At 36.4% G+C, this 21,657-nt stretch overlaps 1 protein-coding gene across 1 annotated transcript in view; it reads left to right on the plus strand.

Moving 5' to 3' along the window:
• ITM2B (integral membrane protein 2B) overlaps window positions 1–21,165 on the plus strand; it is a 34,879-nt gene extending 13,714 nt beyond the window's left edge. Inside the window, exons 2-6 of the mRNA XM_026493270.4 lie at window positions 6,651–6,779; window positions 8,614–8,820; window positions 10,295–10,405; window positions 11,229–11,379; window positions 12,300–21,165. Coding sequence (XP_026349055.1) covers window positions 6,651–6,779; window positions 8,614–8,820; window positions 10,295–10,405; window positions 11,229–11,379; window positions 12,300–12,385 — 684 coding nt within the window. The 3' untranslated portion in view covers window positions 12,386–21,165. The remainder of the gene's footprint in view (window positions 1–6,650; window positions 6,780–8,613; window positions 8,821–10,294; window positions 10,406–11,228; window positions 11,380–12,299) is intronic.
• The last annotated feature ends 492 nt before the right edge of the window (window positions 21,166–21,657 follow it).

The raw sequence follows: 21,657 nt of genomic DNA on the forward strand, positions 1-21,657 counted from the left end.
AAATATTTCACCTTTCCTCATTTAATTCCTACAACAACCCTGTGAGTAGGTGCTATTATTAATCCATGTTTAGGGTGACATAATTGAGATAGAGAAGTTAAACTTGTCCAGCTGTTTCCATCCTCCAAAATTCTGACAGTTTTCGTCTGCTGTCAGTCTTTTCAGTTCTGTCTTCTATCTTTTCCAGCTTCTTTAGTATCGTTTACTTGGGTCTTAGGAAAAAATGAACCTGTTGCTCCTAAGTTGGGAAAGGAGAGGAATTTGAGTTTACTGGAGAATTATTTACATAATGAAAATTGAGCCCATTTAGGTGTATGGTTGTGTTAATTTTGACAGATGTAGTTGTATAATCATCATAGTCAAGAGGCAGAATATTTTCTTCACCCCCAAATGTTCTTTTTTGATACCACTTTGTAGTTCTGGCTGTCACTCCATCCCTGTTTTGTCTTTCTGTAGTTTGCCTTTTCCAGGATATGGTTGGTATTATAACCAAGTAGCCTTCTATTATTCTTGCTGCTTTTATCTTTCCTGGGAACTGGGAGTTGTCTGGAAAAGGTCTTGGATTCCTGTAGCTTTTGGCTCTTGGTTTTCTCCTGGCTTGTCCAATTCCACCTCTTCTCTGTCACCACTTCTGGCTTGCTGATGCCATCCGTATTTGGATTTGATTTGGAAGAGAATGCCTATTGTGTCATTTAAAGCATTAAGGTTTTTTATTCAGAATATTAATCCAGTCTGAAACTCAGAAGTCAAAATCCTTTATACTGGGAATGGTTTAGACTGGTGGTTTTATAAAGTTAGGTTCTCAGAAGGGAAAATACCCAGTCATAGCAGGAATGAAGATAAAAGTTCAAAACTAAGCAATGTAGTAGAATAGAATTTGGTATGTTTGGTCTTCAACTGGGGAGAAAAATTATGAGGAGTCGAGAAAACTAGAACATCAATGAGAAACTCATTTGTAAAAATTTGAATCATTAAATTTTTTTTTCATGTCGGCAGTTAATTCTGTATTTTGGAAAATAGTGTATAGGCCAGACACATCCATGGGCAGCTGGCCTTTGAATCTCCCATGTTTATCCATATTAACCAAATGTGTTTTAAAAATGTACATGTTTCTAAATAACTAAATATATTTCTGAAGGTTCAGTAGTTCATGCTACTTTGAGTTGAATAAATTGTATTGATTCTTCTCTATATTTCTGTATCATTTTTATACTTAAAGCATTTTTATACCATCTCTCTCCCCCTCCCTTCCTCCCTTTCTTCTTCCCTCCCTTTCTTCTTCCCTCCCTTCTTCATCCCTTCCTCTCTCTCACTCTTTTTTTCTTTCTTTGCTAATACAATTTTTAAACCCTAAGAGATGTTTTCCTCTTTTATATTCTGGTTCCTAAAGCTTTGTGATTTCATTCGCTATAATAATTGCATAATAGTATATCTGAGAGCTTTGGGGAAAAAATGTGTCTTCATTCATCCTATAAAGAAGGCTCAAATAGAAGTGCCTGAGGATGTGAAGTGATTACTTCGTATAGGAACAGAAACAAAATTATATGAAAACTCTTGTGTTTTGTCTGAGTTAAGTTGATAATGGAAGCACATTTACTGAAACCTCTTAGGGAACTGACTGAGGTGACCTAATTCTTAACTAATTGAAGTACCAGAACAGAATTTATCCTTCATTTTGCTTAAAATATAATTGGTTAAGTAATTTTACTTTATAATATGATAAGATTTATTTGAATCAGAAATTAGTACAGTGAGAGAGCAAGAATGCTTCCAAAAACTGTGTCTTTCCTTACTACTGTAGAGGGGTGATTATAGGCCAGCGTGTGCTTCAGCGTCTTCGTTTGTAAACTGGGGTAAAAATCTGAGGTTTTAGGAAGATTAATGAGATGATAATTGTACAGCACCCGTGGGAGCTTTTTTACCTTATCAGCATAATTTAAGGTGCACCAGTTTTATTGCGGTACAAGGGGAGGAAATGTCTCTGTGACTTGTTTTAAATTAGGCCAAGCATACAAAACCAGAGAATTTGTAGTACCAATTGATATGTTTTTAAAGTCTTTGAATATCATAGACTGGTAATGTCCAGCTTGCCTTCCCACCCCCCATAATTTGGCATTATGTTTCTGAGATCTTAAAATCAGCTATGCTAGTTGATTTCATTTTAGTTATTATTATATGAACCTATAATACTTTATTCTCCACTTGATGGACGTGTAGGTCATTTCTAATTTTTTCCTTATTGACCATCCTGCAGTAATCATTATTGGACCTTTTTCTTCATGTACATGTATAAAACTTTATCTAGGACCACATTCCTAGAAATGGAATTGCTGGGTCATAGGGTGTGCGTGTGCGCGCGCGCGCGTGTGTGTTGAATTTTACTAGATACTGCCAAATTGTTCTCCAAGCAGTTACACCAACTCCTGCCAACTGAAGGTTCTCGATTCCTATTGCTCCACACTTCCCGTAGCACTTGGTGTCATTAGACTTTCTCTTATTGCCTGGTACATAAGAACTCAGTTGATTCCGCCCCACACTTCCTATATTGAAATATAATTTACATGCAATAAAATTCTCACATTCTGTGTGTATGACTTGATTGAATTTATGGTAATTGTATAAAGTTGTATATCCCCCACCATCAAGATACGAAATATTTCCATTATCTTAAAAAAATTTCCTTATATATCTTTAATCTCCCCCTCACCAATTCTTGGCCATGGCAACCACTGAGCTACTTTTTGTTACTACATTTGCCTTTTCTGGAATTTCATAAAAATGGAATCATGCAATAAGTAATCTTTTATGTTGGATTTGTTTCACTTAGCTTATTTTTGATTCAGTATGAATATACCACAATTTAACCACCCATCATTTAGTAGATACTTGTGTTGTTTCTAGTTTGTGGCTATTATGAATAATGATGGTATGACTAATATATAGACCTTTGACTAGTTGACTTTTAATTACTGATCTTCAGCGATCTTGCTGAACTTTAATTAGTTTGAATGATTTTCCTTTCTCAGATTTTCTAGACAGTAATATACACATAATGATAGCTTTGCATTCTTTTTTGTAATCTTTGTATCTGTTCTTGTGCTTCTCAATTGTGTACTAGCTAGGATCTCTAGTATAATGTTGGATGAAAACAAAGAATCGGTTTTAGTGGGCAACCCTCATAATTCCTGACTTGAAAGGTTAATGGTGTACGTCTGAAGTTTCACCATTAATTATGAGGTTTGCTGTGGGTTTTTGATCATTATTAGCCTTATTCATGTTAAAGAGTTTCACCTCTTTCCAGTTTGCAAAGAAATGTTATTATTAATGGGAGTTGGGGGTTTGTCAAATGCGTTTTCGACGTATTTTGAGATGGTCACGGGGATTTTCTTCTTAAATCTTACATATGTGGCCTTTTCTTCAAGCTTACTTTTCCAGTGTTAATCATTTAAAATACACTTTTAATAAATCACTTAAGAACTTTTTTGTCTTCAATATATTTTAATGCTTTCTCCATGACTCAGATTGTAATATGGCATGTCATTTATCTCTCATGAATAATGTTAATTTTGACTGTAAATTACTTAAGACATGAGCCATGCCTTAATCACATTTGGATTTCCCAAAGGATCTTGCACAGTATATTCCAAGTAATAGGTCCCTAATAAAGGTTGAACTGGGTAAAGTCCTTAGAGCTGCTGTTCTTTCGCTAAATAGCCACTATCTGTTGTGTGTTATGAATTCTTACGTTGCCCCGACCCCTCATTATCGTGCTGGCTGTCGATGTAACTTTTATGGGTCATTAAAAAAATAAATAACCAAGCTCTAAAAACAAATCCAAATTTTCATTCACTCATCAAATATTTGTTGAGAGCCAACCAAGTACTAGGCTGGGCTCAGAGCTACCGGTAATGCAAAGTAAGTATGAATGGATAATCACAAGAACCTTATAGCCTGGTAGGGAGAGAGTGAATTATTCTAATGCAAGGTGGGAAATGATCGCTAGAAATTAAGAGGAAAAAAAAGAGATCAGATAGATATTGAAGACCCGATAGCTCCTTTAGGAAGTACATGACTGCGGTTTATGGACTTGGGTCTATAATATGGTCATTCGAAGACTTAGTTTCTGATTCTTAAGCCATGGTTCATATTGTTGAAGTGCTGAAAAAATGACCTGTGGATAAGTGAAGCATTTTATAAATTAAATTCATAGAGAAATTTAATTTTTTTTAATTGTCATTGTCCAGAAATGTGATTTTTTTTTGAATGAACATGAGCATTCAAACTCCATAGCATGGTATATAAAGGCCCTTTGTGATCTATCCCAGTTACCTGTCCATTCTTCTTGTACTCTCCCCACATATTGGGCATGCCAGCCATAGCACATGTGGTCCTTGGAGATATCATGCATTCTGGTTCCATGATTTTATTCATTCTTTGCCTTAAATATAACACCCTTTAACTGTCTTCTGTGTGGGTAATGAGCATTTGTCCTTCAACATTCCACTCTAGTATTTTCTCCTCTGGGAGGTCTACTCCAAACACTGCCCCTTTTTCTGTGCTCTACATTCTTCTGTTAGAGCCCATATCATGTTTATATTCTCTTTGTGTATTTATTTTCCAGGCTGATCTGAATGATTTCTTTCTTGGCAGGGGCTATCTACCAGTGCCTAGCACAGCTCTTGGCACGTAGTAGACATTTATAATGTGTTCTTGAAATTTGCTGACCAGTTAAAAATGATATATTAAAAAGCCCAGAAACTTGTCATCAATTTGACAGTTGGGGCTGCATTTTTTTTTTTTTATAAGTGTCTGCCCATGGTCTTTGGATATTCATTTATGTGCTACTAGAGAAGGGAGTCTGCCAAACAGGGTGGGTGTTGTACGCACATTTGACTGTCTCAGCAGCTGATACCAAATGTTTGGAAATGACTGTTTCCATCTGTCATTTCCATCCCCCCCACCCTGTTCCCACCCTTAAATTAATTATGCTGGGAACTCTTTCTTATTTCCTTAGATATTTACATCAGACAAGGGCTCAAGCAAAATACTAGACTTTATCATTCAGGTTTCATATTAGCTTATGACTCCCTGGAATTCTTGTAACTTTCTGTTTACAGATGGAATATCTTACGTGACTTGATAAATTACTCTAGGCTTATTTTTTTCACCTGCTACTTTGTAGTACACTTGTCTTAAGTCTGTGTGCAGTACAGTGGCGAGTTCACCTACTACCAGAGTGTAAATGCTCTCACAGTGTCTGATCCAATCCTTAAGTTAAAAGGCATTTGTTGTACAGTTTTAAATTCTGTGTTTAAGACCTCAGTTAACCTAGTCGCGCACTGTCTAGCCCTAAAGTGTTCTTGGTTGTTTGGGACATCTGGGCTTGGGCTTTTTCTCAGTAGTAACAAGTTGAAATTCCTCATCTTAGCATTGAAAACATAACCTTAGCTTTCATTCTTTCTTAACTGTATTCATGCTTGAACCATATCCAGCATTGTTGATACACTTTTTCTTTCTTTTAACTTATATCCTATTTATCTATAGAGATGTGGATCAAATCTACATTCTCCCTTAATACGTCCTATATGGAGTTTTCCAAGCGAAGATCAGAGTCCCATACTTGAGAGGCTGTACATATATACTACTAACCAGAACGTCTTTGATGACATTTTCAAGTCAGTTGGAGCCTGCCTTTTGCTGTATGTACAATACATCCTGAGCCATGAGTTAGATAACTAGCAGCTAATCCATTTGTCAGCTCTTTGACATGAACCTGGGTACAAATCAGAAATCAGCTGTAAATCTGAAGTGACAGAGTAGTGTGACTGAGTTAGAAGGGCAAAGCGTGTATTTAAAGGACTGAATATTGTGACCCCATTTGACATTCTAAGGCTCAATTATTTCCTTGAGTGGATCAGAATCAAATTTCTAATTAACTGTATGTCTCTTGACTTCATAATTTTTTTTTTCTGTTGAATCTTTTCTCATTTTTCTACTGCTTCTATCTTATAATGACCTTTGTCAAACTGGGATTTGTTTAGGGTAGGGCAGTAAAATGATAGGATTATTTCAAGACTCCAGTTGTTTAAATAATTTGTTGCATATTATTTGTTCTGTCCCTTATTTTCCTGTTACTTTTTCTTGTGTATTGTTAGGAGTGGTTTGATACCTGCCATGAAATATGAGCTACCTGTAGCAGGCTGATACATAATTTTATAATACAGTGTAATACACACTGAGGTTGTATATAAGGCTCAGCAGGACATTGCACAAAGCTGTGTTGTAGCCTTTTCTGAATTTTTAAATGTTAGAAGATATTTTAATCACCAAAGTTGTGCACAGAAAATAGAAATTACGGTGTACTGCTATGTTCTGGAGGTGGGAGGAGCAGCGGTGTTGAGAGTTAGAAGGCAAAACTCTCCCAAGAGACTGATGGCTCAGCTCAAGAGGCATTGTGGTGAGTCCTGGCACCACCACCTAATAAATCCTGGGTTGATTTGGATTAGAGACCTGGGTCCATTGGTTTATTATCTTTGTTTATAAAATGATAATAGGCTTCTTTGAATTTAGGCGTCTTTGAATCCTGACCTTTCTGTGATTCTGACTGGAAATACAATATTGACCATTGTTGGTCTTTTTTCATATTTTAGGACCCAGATGAAGTGGTACCAGTTGGCCAAAGAAGAGCCTGGTGTTGGTGCATGTGCTTTGGACTAGCATTTATGCTTGCAGGTGTCATTCTAGGAGGAGCATACCTGTACAAATATTTTGCACTTCAAGTAAGTGGAAAAATGCAAAGGACTTTTTCCCTTTCTTTCATGCTATTAGAAAATTGGCCCAAATTTGTTCTCAGCCTGCATGTTTTGTCTGTGGCCTTTGGCCACGCCGGTGGTCCTATTTTAAAGCTGTGTTTAAAAATGTGAATGACTGGTGATGGGTATTAAGGAGGGCACGTATTGCATGGGGCGCTGGGTGTTACACGCAAGTAATGAATCATGGAACTTTACATCAAAAACTAGGGATGTACTGTATGGTGACTAACATAATATAATAAAAAATTATTATAAAAAAATGTGAATGAACCACAAGAGACTATGGACTCCAGGAGACAGACTGAGGGTTTTGGCGGGGGGAGTGGAGGGATGGGCTAGTCCGGTGATGGGTATTAAGGAGGGCACCCTATTGCATGGAGGACTGGGTGTTATACGCAAACAATGAATCATGGAACACTGCATCAAAAGCTAATGACGTACTGTATGGCGACTAACAATAAAAAAAAAAATCCGAACATAAGTTTGCTGAGCCTATTGGGCAGTTACTAAAAGCAGAATAATGTTGTTTTGAAATGTTGCTGCCTAAAGAGGACAGATTATTGGATGATTTTTCAAAATTAACTGACCTTCATTTTGCTGTTCTAACTAGTAGCTAAGGTATAGTATTATTATTTGCCGATTGAGTAGGGACATCAGACAGCATCAAATGTTGCCATATTGATAGACTCTTAACTTGATAGCCAGTTTGGACTCACCTACAATTTGCCTTTACTCCTGGACACTGAGTTCAGTGGCACCACGTGTCTCCACCTCTTTCCCAGCCTTTGGTTTCTCTTTAAGGATTGTGTAACTTCAGCAGTGAAGTCAAGTCATTTGTGGTGACCATCATTTTGTAACTTAAGAGTGTTTAATAGTAGTCCATAATCCTAGTGGGCTAAGACAGATTTTTCTTATAAAAATCATGATTTATGATCTCTCTTCTGTGATACATTTCTCTTGACAATAATTTAGTAAGTTTATTTTTTTAACATTTTAAAATTTGGAGAGACTGTTGACAAATAGATTTTATTGAAATAATGAAACATTCTGCCAGAGGATGTGTACCTTTCATGCTCATTTGCATGTTGGTAGACATTATTGAAATACTAGTCATCTTTTTTAATGCAGTTTTTTTTTTTTACAAGAAATGTGTTTGATTTGGAAAAAACAATTTGTAATTCTATCATACAGAAATATTTTTGCCTTGACGTTTTGTTACATACTCCTAGCCTTTATGTATACTTTTTAAAAAAAGTCTTTATAATGATTGCTATAATCAGATATGTTCCATTTAATTGCGATATATTTTAGGGAAAAAATCACAACTACCTGTATACCTGTAAAAATATAGAAAAACTATCGTTTTTTGGCTAATAAGAGAAAAATCATTTAATTAGTGAATCACATCAAAAAATCTTAAAGGTATAGTCTTTCAGAAAAAAACATTCATTTCTGAATATATTCTTTTGTAAAAATAATGCCTACAGGTGAAAATAGGACTATTTCTTCAAATTTACTTGTCACCAGATGAATAATTGCTTTAAATTCTATTTTTGTCGACTACAAAAAGTAAGGGAAAAATGAGCTGCTTTTCTCCTTCTGAAACCTTTTTTTTAACAATGCTTCAAAACCCCATCTTAAAGAATATGTTAACTCTGTAATTAAACTGTCTGACTTGTCATCTAAAAGTAAGAGTTTGCAAGCAAAATGCTATTTAGATAGCAGTGGCAGCTTAAGTAATGCTTACATTTAAAACCTGTCTCCCACTGAATTGCTGAAATAGTGTTTAAACTCTTTATAGCCAGATGACGTGTACTACTGTGGAATAAAGTATATCAAAGATGATGTCATCTTAAACGAGCCTTCTGCAGATGCCCCGGCTGCTCGCTACCAGACAATTGAGGAAAACATTAAGATCTTTGAGGAAGATGAGGTTGAATTCATCAGTGTGCCTGTCCCAGAATTTGCAGATAGTGACCCTGCCAACATTGTTCATGACTTCAACAAGGTGAGCCAGGTTCCTGGAACTGTTTAAAAAAAAAAAAAAAAAAAGCATGTTCTTTAGTTGGTGCTTTTTATAGTTTTAATTTCAGTATTTGCTAATTTCTAATATTTAGAGTTTACTTGTTATTTAAAGAAAAAAATGTTCCTTACAAGGTACACTATCCAACATTTGATGAGCTCTTTGTCTGAAGCAGACCCTCAGTGACCCTGACTCCCCTTTGCCTTATCTCCCTTAAAGCCCATCTTCTGGTTGCTGCTCCTTTGCTAGTAAATTGCTACTATTTCTTATGCGCTCGTTTTCTTAGGTAAGAGGTGATTCATGGTCCCATTTCTCTGTAGAATTTTCAGAAATTAGTAATTTTAATTCTGCATCATTTGTTCATCAATTTTCAAGTTCTCATTCTGCATTTCCTCCTAGTATTGAATAGTTATACGATGCAGAAAAGATGAAATGAGAACACAGTGAATATCCCAAATCTTCCACCTAGTTCCAAAGTTTTACCGTATTTTCTTAATGTCTTTTTCTCATATTTGACACTTGCCCCTGTTGAACTATTGTCTCTTCTATATAACTCCTATATCACTATCACATCTAAGAAAATGAACATGATAATACAGCATTATTTAACACCTAGTTGATATTTAAATTGCCCCAATAATTTTTGTCCCAAGAATGTTTTGTTTCTTAAACCAGGATTCTGAAATTCAGAAGTTTATGTATTATCCTGGATTTTGCATGTGTATGTAAGTTTGCCAGTTTGAACATTCAGGCATATCACTGAAGTTAGCTTTGCAAATATTTCATGCCTGATAAATACATCTGATGAAATCAGGCATGAATTTTCATGCCTGATAAATACATCTGTTTATAAAGTAGTTTGAAAAATTATGCACTTCAAGATAATAAGCCTATCCAAAGCAAATAGTAAATAATAACTAACACTGAGCTCTTAGAAATCTAAGTGTTTACATGGCTTCACTCATTTTAGTCGTCGAAACCATCCTATGAGTCAGTCTTTCTCAACCATATTCTTCCATCTGAACCACAAGAACACAAAATCATTTAATTATTTCAGTTCTCTAAGGATGGTAGTAACTAGTACCATTCTAGATGCATAGGAGAGAAGTTCATTTTTACATGTAACAGATGGGTACCTTGGAGGATGTTAGGGCTTAAAAGAGAACTGACTATATCTCTTAATCAGATGATAGGCTATTTGCAGTTAGTTTTAACAGTTTATTGTTAATCATTTATAGAAGCAAACCGCTGATAAGAATTTTATTTACTAGTAGCAATAATTTTGCCTCTCATTACTACCTTCTGTTCCTATCCCACCAAATACTTCATTTGTTGAAATGCAAGTGATTTACCTATTCTAAAGCCAACCCATTTTAATGGTACAGGTTATTCTTAAAACTCCAGATGCTGCCTGTGTTACAAATATTAATCTAATGAAAATGTATCTTTCTCTTTCCAGAAACTCACAGCCTATTTAGATCTTAATCTGGATAAGTGCTATGTGATTCCACTGAACACTTCCATTGTTATGCCACCGAGAAACCTGCTGGAGTTACTTATTAACATAAAGGTATAAGATGTTCAAATATTTTTTTTAAAGATTTTATTTATTTATTTGATAGGGCACAAGCAGGGGGAGTGGCAGGCAGAGGGAGGGGGAGAAGGAGAGGCAGGCTTCCTGCTGAGCAGAGAGCCTGACGTGGGGCTTGATCCCAAGACCCTGGAATTATGACCCAAGAGGAAGGCAGATGCTTAACCGACTGAGCCACCTAGGTGCCCCTGTTCAAGTATTTCTTTCTTTCTTTTTTTTTTTTTTTAAAGAGAGGGAACACAAGCAAGGGGAGTGTGAGAGGGAGAAGCAGGCTTCCTGCGGAGCAGGGAGCCTGAGGGGCTTGATCCCAGGACCCTGGGATCATGACCTGAGCCGAAGGCAGATGCTTAACGGCTGAGCCACCCAGGCGCCCCTCAAGTATTTCTTATTAATAATGATGTTACAGCATCTTAGAATTACCAGTTGAGATATTAGCCCTATAAGTGCCCATCTTACTGGAAATATAGCTAAGAGTTTTAGAAAGAAGAATTAAGACTTGGCTGTTTTGCGTTTTTTCCTTTTATTAATTTATATTTTGAAATAAAATACAATCTCTTAATTTATTATCTAAGTTTTCCTAATGGGCCTCATAAAAATAAATAGTAGGCTTTCAAGAAATAAGATCTATGTTGCAAACTACTCAACTCTTGGACAGTATATAAACAAATGGACATGACTCTACTGCAATAAAATTTTACTCATGGAAACAGATGGTGGACAGTAGTTTGCCAGCCTCTGTTCCATACCTTTCCTCATCTGTTCAGTGTGTGTTTTGAGGTATTCATATGTCTTCCACATGTAGGCTGGAACCTATTTGCCTCAGTCATATCTGATTCACGAACACATGGTTATCACTGATCGCATTGAAAACGTGGATCACCTGGGTTTCTTTATTTACCGACTGTGCCATGACAAGGAAACTTACAAACTGCAACGTAGAGAAACCATCAGAGGTAATACTTTTCACCATTAAAGATTAGAGTCCTGGCATAAAAGCTTGTTGTTTCACTTCATGATATTGAGCTAGATTCAGATGTAAGCTGGTATTGTTAGCAGTGTGCTTGCCACGAGTAAGAAAGTCATACTATACTGTATCACTACATAGTATTTCTAGATTTCCAGAGAATCATCTAAATTCTAAATCCACTCTTTTCATAGAAGAGAGAATTAGGTGAATGCAAAGTGTCAGTGCCTTGAGATGCTTGTTACCTCACTTCCCATGTAGTCACCCAGTCCAACCTTCTTCCCCCCACTTTGGTTCAGTCACACTGTGTAGGAGTTCTTCTTTTCCAGAGGGTCTCTGGAGAAGCTGTCCAGGTGTGTGCTGAGGGATTTGGATTCTAAACAGAGTTTGCCTTTTGGATCATGTTAAGGATAATCACAGGTTAATTAGAATTTGGCTGAAGAATTAAGAGCATTGACATAAGTAATGTAGCTTTGCCAAGTCATTTAACTTTTTTTTTTTAACTGAAAAACAAGAATGACGGTGTCTCCCCCATTTCCTTTCATTTCCCTTATAGTTGGTAATTTTTTTTTTAAAGCCAGACTTACACGTATAATGAAATTCACCCTCTTTAGTGTGCAGTTCTGAGTTTTAACGAATTATCACCACAGTCAAGATACAGAATATTTCCACTACCTTCAAGGTCATAAATTTGCATGTGGCTTATTATTGGTAACTAAGACCTGTTAAGATACTTAGTTTAGACAAGAGAGGAAAATTATTTTTTCCAGTGTTAAAAAAAAAAAAATCAAACTATAGAAGTTTATGGAGTATAGAGTAAAATATTTTCATATGTATAAATAATAACTATGAAGATAAGTATGAATTACTAAAGAACCAGAAATTTAAAAATTTTTCCCTCCCAAACAGGTATTCAGAAACGTGAAGTCAGCAATTGTGTTACAATTCGGCATTTTGAAAACAAATTTGCTGTGGAAACTGTAATTTGTCCTTGAACAGTCAAGAGAAAAATTATGGGAGAAAAATTTAATATCGCAGCATAACCCCACCCTTTGTATTTTGTGCAGTGATTATTTTTTAAGATCTTCTTTCATGTAAGTAGCAAACAGGGCTTCACTATCTTTTCATCTCATTAATTCAATTAAAACCATTACCTTTTAAAAATCTTTTCTTCTTTCCAAGTGTGGTGTCTTTTATCTTGAGTTAGTGGTTGTATGAAGTCATAGATAATAATACACTTCACCATAGATCTTATGTGTTAGGAAGAATTTAAATTTCTTTAAATCATTTATCCAGAGTTTTACGTTTGAATTATGCATTTTCCAGAGGAGGGGTTATCTAAAGAATAGTCATATATATGCATACGTAAAAATGGACCACGGTGACTTACTAGTAGTTGTTAGCTGCCCTGCTACTTAGTTCGTTAGAGCATTTGAGCACACATTTGAATTTTCCTCTAATTAAAATGTGCAGTATTTTCAGTGTCATATTTAACTATTTAGAGTATGATTTCCACCTCGATGTTTTAATATCCTAGACATCTGCTGTAATAATATTTTAGAAAATGTTTGGAATTTAAGAAATAACTTGTGTTACTAATTTGTATAATCCATATCTGTGCAATGGAATATAAATATCACAAAGTTGTTTGACTAAAGGACTGTGTGTTGTTTTTCCCATATAACAAAGCCAAAGAGTTATTTGGTTCTTTATATCTTAAGATAATCCATGTAAAAAAAAAGTATTTCTTAACAATTCAGTTCACTATATACAGTGGGTAAAATTGTAGATTTTTTAAAAATAAAAATAAACTTTTAAAATAAGTTATATTTTTCATGGATACTATTGAAGTAACATCTAAGACTCAACCTTGACAGATGCTGCGGTAATACATTTTAAACTAATGTTTTTGCAGTTACTGGAAGGGCTATTATTAACCCTAAAGTTTCCAAGGAGCATAAAATATGCTGCTTTTCCGTGAGTGTCTCCTTTACAAATGGAGCATTTCAGGTTGTAATAATGATTCTTATATTTCCAAGGTTACTTCCTATCTGAAATAATTTAGAATCCACCACCATTTAAAATATCTAAGAGTAATTTCAGAGCTCCTGGGTGGCTCAGTTGGTTGGGCGTCTGACTCCTTGAGTTTGGCTCAGGTTGTGATACCAGGGTCTGTGGTATTGGGCTCCACACTCAGTGTGGAGTCTGTTTCTCTCCTTTCCTCCCACTCTCTCCCTCTGTGCCCCCCCCCACATTGCATGCTCTCTCTAAAATAAATACATCTTAATATATATATATTTTATAAATATAAATCAGTAATTTCACTGTAAATTCATAAGATAAAAAATTTTCAGTTCTGAATTTAGGGATCAGAATTTTTAGTTTCACAAACCCGTGAACAGTTTGGTCTAGGAACCGGTTCTAGTCCAAAAAGACATTTCATTCCTGACTCCTGGGTTTATTTCAGTAATATCGTAAGAGCTTTAGGCTAGTCAGATATTCAGAGATGGAGAATTTATTTTAGAAGAAAATATACTCTGATAAAATGAGAGCTGTTTTTCTTTACCTTCCAGGCTCTAAAGTTTCATGTTTTTTAGAGGGCTATGAACTCTAAAGAAAACATTATTTACTTACTTACTAGCATCACTTATATGCCCAGCAGATAGCGTTAAGTGTTAAAGATATTTCTGTGAAGGAGGAGGACAACTGCTCGCTTAGAAGAGACTCACAATCTAGGGAAAGGACCTGGTAAATGGATACCTAATTACAATACAGTCGTGATCTGTACTGTAATGGGGAGGGAGGACCAGGTCCAGGAACTTTGGGAGTGTTCAGGAGGGACAATGAGATATTTGGGATGTGAGGCACATGGAGCCAGGTTATGGAGGACCTTGTGTACCATCTTGAGGACTTCATTCAGTAGATCATGAGCTGGTGTTGAAGATTTGTATTTTGGAAGGAGCATTTTAGTTTGTGTTTTCCCACGGATAACAGTAATGCTCTATTAGTTAGAATAGATGAACTGCTTGTAACAACCCCCAACATCTCAGTGGCTTCAGACAGTAGGAATTTATCTACTTTTATCATGCTCCACTGTGGCAGGAGGGCTCCAGGCTCCCAGGGATCCAGATTTCTCTGTCTTGTGTAACAGTGTCAGCTTCGACTCCTCAAATCTTCTGTGGAAGGAGAGAGGAGCTAGAGCGGTAGATCCTGCAGGGTTTTATGGCTGGGCCTGACAGACAGGCATACATCTTTTCTCCTTTTCTACTGACCTGACCGGAGCCCAGCCATATGACCCCAGGCCAATGGTAAGGAATATGGAGAAATGTCATTGTCCTGTGTGTAAAGAGAAGCATAATGACATACAGCATTGTCTTTACCACCAGTGGACAATTGGAATGAATAAACAAAGGAATGAAAAAAAGCAAATTAAGATCATCCACAGTTCCATCACACAGAAATAATCATAACAAAATTTTGAGAGTGTGTGTTGTTAAAACTAGTTATCTTACGAATAGCGACATGTTTTTGGTGGATTTGGAAAATAGATAAAAGCACAAGGAAAACAGAAGTTGTATATTCCCTACCAAGAACTTCCTGTTTTGATTATTTTGGTGTGTACACTTGACTTCTTAACATGTCTTTATGGTTTTACAGTCTTTTCCCTCCTTATACATCATAAACACTTTCCCATATCATTGAAAATTCTACATTTTAAGGGCTGCATTATATCTATTGTACATGTATGATAATTTTTTTTTAAATATTTATTCATTTAAGAGAGAGAACGGAGAGCACAGGCAGGGGGAGAGGAAGAAGCACACTCCCGGCGCTGAGCCCGGAGTCGGACATGGGGCTCGATCCCAGGACCCGGAGATCATGACCCGACCCGAAGGCAGACGCTCAACCATTTGAGCCACGCAGACACCCCGATGTATGATAATTTTTAGTGAGTTCTCTCTCATTGAACATTTTGGTAATTTTAGGACATTTTTGCCATTAAGAACACTGAGATGTTCCTTTTAATAAGCTTTTATATACATATCCATGATTATTTCCATCTGTTCTGGCAGTTTTTCCTTTTGCATTTGCTCTTCAAAAAATTATTCAACTAATAGATGCAAATAGAAATCAAGTACTACCAAAAGGAACTTAAAAAAAGGCAATCTCCCATCTCCTTCCCTATGCCCAGATAGATCTTAACTGTTAATTCTGATACTTAACATCTGTTTTCTTCTCATACTTGCAATGCTATTTTTAATATCTCTTTGTTTTCCTTCCCAGTCTATACTTTTTGTTTCCTATTCTTGTCGTCTTGTATTAATAAGGACTTCCAGTATGATGTTGAGAAGTGATGAGAGGCAACATCTTTGCCCTGTACCTGAGAGTGGGAAAGCTGCTAGTTTCTCACCACTAGTGTGATGTTAGCTGTAGATTTTGTATAGACAGTCTTTATCAAGTTGAGGCAGTTCCTCTGTGCTGCTGGTTCACTGAGAGTTTTTATCTTGAATGGGTATTGGAGTTTGTCAAATGGTTTTTTTCCATCTGTTGATAAGATCATGTGATTTTTCTTTTTTAGTCTGTTGGTGGTGGATTACGTTAATTGATTTTTGAATGCTGAACCAGCCTTGAGTATCTGGGATAAATCTCACTTGATCATGGTATATAATTCTTCTAACACTTTTTTATGTTTGATTTGGTAATATTTTGCTGAGTTTATGTTCAAGGGAGATTTGGTCTGTAGTTTTCTTGTAACGTCTTTGTCTGGTTTGGATATTTGGTAATGCTGGCCTCATAGAATGAGTTGGCAAGTATTCCCTCTGCTTCTGTCTTCTGAAGGAGATTGCAGAGGATTGGTATAATTTCTTCCTTAAATGTTTGATAGAATTCACCAGCGAACCCATCTGGACATTGTGTTTTAGAAGGTTAATTATTGATTCCATTTCTTTAATAGATACAGGCCCATTCAGATAATCTCATCTTGTGTCTTTCAAGGAATTAATTTCTTCTAGGTTATCAAATTTGTGGGCACAGACTTACCTGTTCATGGCTTTCCTTTATTACCCTTTTAATTTCCATGGGATCTATAGTGATAGCTCCTCTTTTATTTCTGTTATTAGTAATTTGTGTTCTCCCTTTTTTTTCTTAAGTTAGCCTGGTTAGGCACTTACTGATTTACTTGATCTTTTCATAGAACCAGCTTTTGGTTTTGTTGCCTTTTCTCTGTTGATTTCCTATTTTGAATTTCATTGATTTCTGCTCTGATTTTTATTCTTTCTTTTCTTCTGTTTACTTTGGAATTAATTTGCACTTATTTTTCTAGTTTTCTAAGGTGGAGACTTAGATTATTCCCTTTAGATCTTTCTTCTTTTCTAATATATGCATTCAGTGCATAAATTCACCTCTAAGCACTGCTTTTGCTGCATCACACAAGTTTTGACAAGTTGTGTTTCTTTTTAGTTCAAACTAAATAATGGCCATTGTGGTTTGAGATTAGACAATGTTTTCTGTTCTTTTAAATTTTTTTTAAGTTTTTTAAAATTTGTTAAAATGTGTTTTAGCACCCAGAATGTGGTCTATATTGGTGAATGTTCCATGACACCTTGAGAAAAATGGGTTCTGCCCCTGTTGCAGCCATTTATAGATTGATGGTGTTGTTGAATTTAGCTATGTCTTTACTGACTTTCTGCGTGCTTGGTTTGTCATTTTTGAGAGAGGGGTGTTGACTGGCCTCCACCTGTGATAGTGGAGTAGTCTATTCTTGCAGTTTTTGCCTTGTGTAGTTTCATGTTCTGTTGTTAGCTGCATACACTAAGAATGATTATGTCTTAGAGAATTGACCCCTGTATCATTATGTAATACTCTCCTTTGTCAGTGATACCTTCCCTTACTTTGCATTCAGTTCTGTCTGAAATTAATACAGCTTTTCCTACTTCTTTTGAGTAATGTTTCCATAGTATATTTTTCTCTATCCATTTACTTTTTATCTGTGTGTCTTTATATGTAAAGTTGGTTTCTTGTAGACAACATACAGTTAGGCCGTGTTTTTTGACCATTGACATTCAAAGTGATTTTTGATATAATTGGATTAATATCTGCCGTTTTCATTATTGTTTTCCATTCGTTGCTCTTATTCTTTGTTCTATTTTTGTCTTTCTTCTTTTGTGGTTCTAGTTGAGCATTTTTTAGGATTCCATTGTCTCATCTAAGTCAATCTAGCTTTTTTCTCTCTGGGATTTCTCATTAATATATAACCTGAAGAAGCAGCATGGGTTAGTCTCTGTTTCCTTACCCGTTGATCATTGTTAGACTTTTGTCTTATTGAGAAAATATTAATCACAATTTAAGATTTTAAAAAATATTTACTGTAGATCCCACACTTAATTCTTCCAACCTTCTCTTGTAGATTAGTCCTGAGAACCAGAATGGGTGGGAACGGACTCTTGAGAGCTCAAAATCCATTCCTGAATGGCATAAAGCAAGATAGTCCTAGCTCTTTCCTGCTTATTACATTTATAAATAATTTGATGGGATTTCCATATTCATTTTTAAACTTCTATTTGTATTCATATTTTTATTGTAAAAAATCACCTGGAAGTGTTGATGGTAAAAAATGAATGCCCTCCTCCTCCTCCCATCCTTCAGTCCCATTTTTCCAAGGGAGACCATTGTTAATAGTTCAATGTGTAACATAATTTTTAGATGACCTTGTTCTTACCCCAGTGAGTAAGAAGAAGAAAATGCCTTCCTCTGGTCAGACGATGTGGTCTTACATGTCATGAACTGTGTGAGAAGCCCCTGCCAGAAACTCCATACTCTGCACAGCCTCCGAGTCATCCACCTTCCAGCGTCTTCTGGTTGGCCTTCTGCAGTCATGGTGTAACCCACTTAACCACATCCACTTCCGTGCCCCCTACAATCCATTCTTCAAGCTGCAGCCACCACAGTTTCAAAACACAAATTTGGTGTGTGTTTAATCACATCCCCTGCTTAAAGCACTTTCATGGCATCTCCCGGCTTTTAGGATAAGGACCAAATTACTTAATCTGCCTGATCTAGTCCCAACCCACCTCTCCAGTCTCACCTTAATAGCACTCCTTTGTGCTCTTTGCATTTTGCCACAATGGCTACATTAGTTTCTTGATAAATACAATTTTCCCTCCCTTGAAATATATTCCCATCCATTCTCCGCTGTACCCTTTAGTTGGCTTCTAGTAAACTTTCAGAACTTAGTTCAGATGTGCTTTCCTCAAGAGAAATCTTTCTTGAAGCATTAGGAAAGGTTCTGTTTTTGATATTTTGTCATTCTTGCTTGTTTGATTAATATATTTCCCCCACTAGACTCCTCAATAAATGTAGGATGACTGGCACATAATTGGAGCTTTTCATTATCTATTGACTGTATTAAACACTCCTTCCTGTACCATCCTAGTCTCGCCTGCTGTCAGCTTTATTCTGGATCGTACAGCATTTCCCAGCCAGTTGTCTCTGTCTCCCAAAGTCTTTGCTGGCTTTCTCATTCTGGATCTGAGTGAGTTGACTTGAATAAAAGTCTGATTATGTTTCTTTTATAAATGTTCATGAGGGTGTTCTGCACTTAGGGGAAACAAGCTCTTTCCAAGCCCAAAATTCTGCCCTGGCTAAACTTCTGTTCACCGCTTAACTGTTTTTATCCTAACCTAACTGTTTTCCTTCTCCTTTCCTTATCCTAACTGTTTTTTCTTTCTGCTCTGGCTTTTGTGTAAACTGATGACCCTGCCTGAAACTGTCTTCTCTCAGCTGTCCCCACCCTCACGCTGCCCACAAACAAAACATGTAGTTAACTCCCGCTCCTCGAGATCTCAGATTAAACATTTCCTCAGAGAGGCTACTATACCTCTCTATTCCTTTAAACTCCATGTTACTTTATTATCTGTCTCCTGAAACCTTTCGTTGGACTTATTGGCAAAACTTACGCACCATTGTGTCCTCTCTACCTGGCACATAATAGGTCTTCACATTGAATGAAAGAATCATTTCTTGGTCAGCTATAGCTAGGAAAACAACAAAAACAGTTCAATATCCACTTCATTAAAGCCACAATATTTTTTGGCAGAGGGTCTTCAGCGTTTGAACGGACCATGTTCGATGAACACTGAACAAGCTGCATTTTGTGGATCCAGTCACTGGGCTGATGAGGGTTTACTTAGGCTACTTCCTTCCGGCCGGCTCACTGCAGACGCGGCCTTGTTCTAAATAAAGTGTCTGTGGGGCCGTATTAAGGTTTGTCTGGGATGGAAGTGATAACTGATACTATTTATCCTCAAATGTTTCAAACCAAGATTGTCTTTTTTTCATGCCATGTCATTCCATGGAATTTGAGGCCAGATTCTTCCAACTTCAAAAGGATACCAACATTCTTTTAGGCCCAGTGATGACCCACAGGAGGCAGAACTAAGTTTTTAAGTGTAGGCCAAAAAGTAAGTAAGTAAATAGAAATAAAAATGTCGGCACACTACTTGGTTGTCACAGGACTGGAGATAGGCTGTTTGTATTTTATTGGGTGGGGCCTCAGATGCTAAATGACTTAAAAGTAGGGAGTCCTACATAACAAAGTATGGCCTTGCCTAAGTTGTCAGTTATACCCCTGCTGAGAAGCACGGAAGGATCCTAAGAAGAGTTTCTTGAATACCCGGGGTAAAGGTATCCATTAAGCCCCTGATTTAGTAAAGCCAGGCATAGTTTTCCATTTGGGCATGAATATGGCGGTTTTTTAGAACATTTTTTATAACAAAACATATAATTAACCAAATACAAGTTCAGTAGCTAACCCCCACATATCTAGTTTTAATCAGCTCCAGAGAATACTACACTTCAGTCAATCCCTAATTATCTGATACCCAACTCCTGTCACAAACTCTGCTGAGGCATGCTGGAAGGTAAGCCTAGGAAATCTGAGAACCCTCTGTTCCTCGGGAATGAGTTCAGTTTCTTTCCCTGCAGCTAGGGCACTCTAGAAAACTACTCTACTGTGAATACCTTCCTTTAACTCCCCATAGAAATGCCTTCGTAGAACCATAAGCATCCCCTTGACTTTAGTTGAGGACTGATAGAAAAATGAACGAAAAATGTGCTTTTATAAAAGTCTTAGTGAAAGTCTTATGTAGTATCTAGTGCTTCTTATCCAAATATTCTTAAATTTGGTGTTAGGAAAATTTTTTTCTCTTCTGATACACACTAATGTTAGAGCTAAGCAGTTTGTTTCCCTTTTGCCTTGGTGGCTGGGAAACTCAGAATAAAACTTGGTGCTCCATTAGATTAATTGCTTTTAACCTGGGTTTTCCTGTGTGTAACCTTTTCAGTAGATGGCTCATGTTTTGTTGCGTATTTTAGATAGAATTTACATGCAATAAAATGCATTTGTGTTCAATGAGTTTTGACAGTTTTATATGTCTGTGTTAACGGTGATCAGAACATTTTCATTACCCCAGAAAGTTCACTTGTGCCCTTTTGCACTCATGACCACTCCTGTTGCAACTACTTTCTGGTTTCTATGATCATAGATGAGTTTTGGGCTGTTCTTGAACTTTACTTGAATGGAATTATTTTAGTCTGGCGTTTTCCACTCAACATTTTTGACATTCTGTGCTGTTGCTTGAATTAGTGGTTCTTTTTTAATTACTGAGTAGTGTCGCTCTTAAATATACAATTTGTTTATCATTTCTCCTGCGTATGGATAGTTCAGTTTCCAATATTTGGCTGTTACGAATAAAGTTTTTTGAACATTTGTGTGCAATTCTTGGTGGACAGCTCATGTTTGAAAATCTTTGTTTCACGATTTATTGTGAAAGCATCTTCATTGTAAACCTCATCTTTATGAAAGGAGTGGGTAAAGTAAAGTAACATGAAAATATAGCAGTTTCCTATGATCAGGTTTATAGTCATTAACTTAAAACACTAAAAACAACCTACAAATATCAACTTCCCATTGTATTAGAATGAAGGTCAAGCCAGATAACTTACCCCTTCAAATAAACTTTTGCAATTTGGATAAGTTCTCATTTAGATCCCTTCTAAAGTATGGGTTACTATCTTTTCAAGTCCCCATTTTCCTTGTTCAGTAGTTATACCAGACACTATATTCAAAGCCAAACTTGATTTCCTTCCCTAAACTTCACCCTCCCATGGCTTCCTCATCTCAACTCTTTTTTTTTTTTTTCCGTTGCTCAGCCTTAAAATATGGTCTCATCCTTGCTTCCTCTTTTTTTCATAAACATAAACATCACAT

This window comes from Ursus arctos, unplaced genomic scaffold (genome assembly GCF_023065955.2).
Source record: "Ursus arctos isolate Adak ecotype North America unplaced genomic scaffold, UrsArc2.0 scaffold_10, whole genome shotgun sequence".
NCBI lineage: Eukaryota > Metazoa > Chordata > Mammalia > Carnivora > Ursidae > Ursus > Ursus arctos.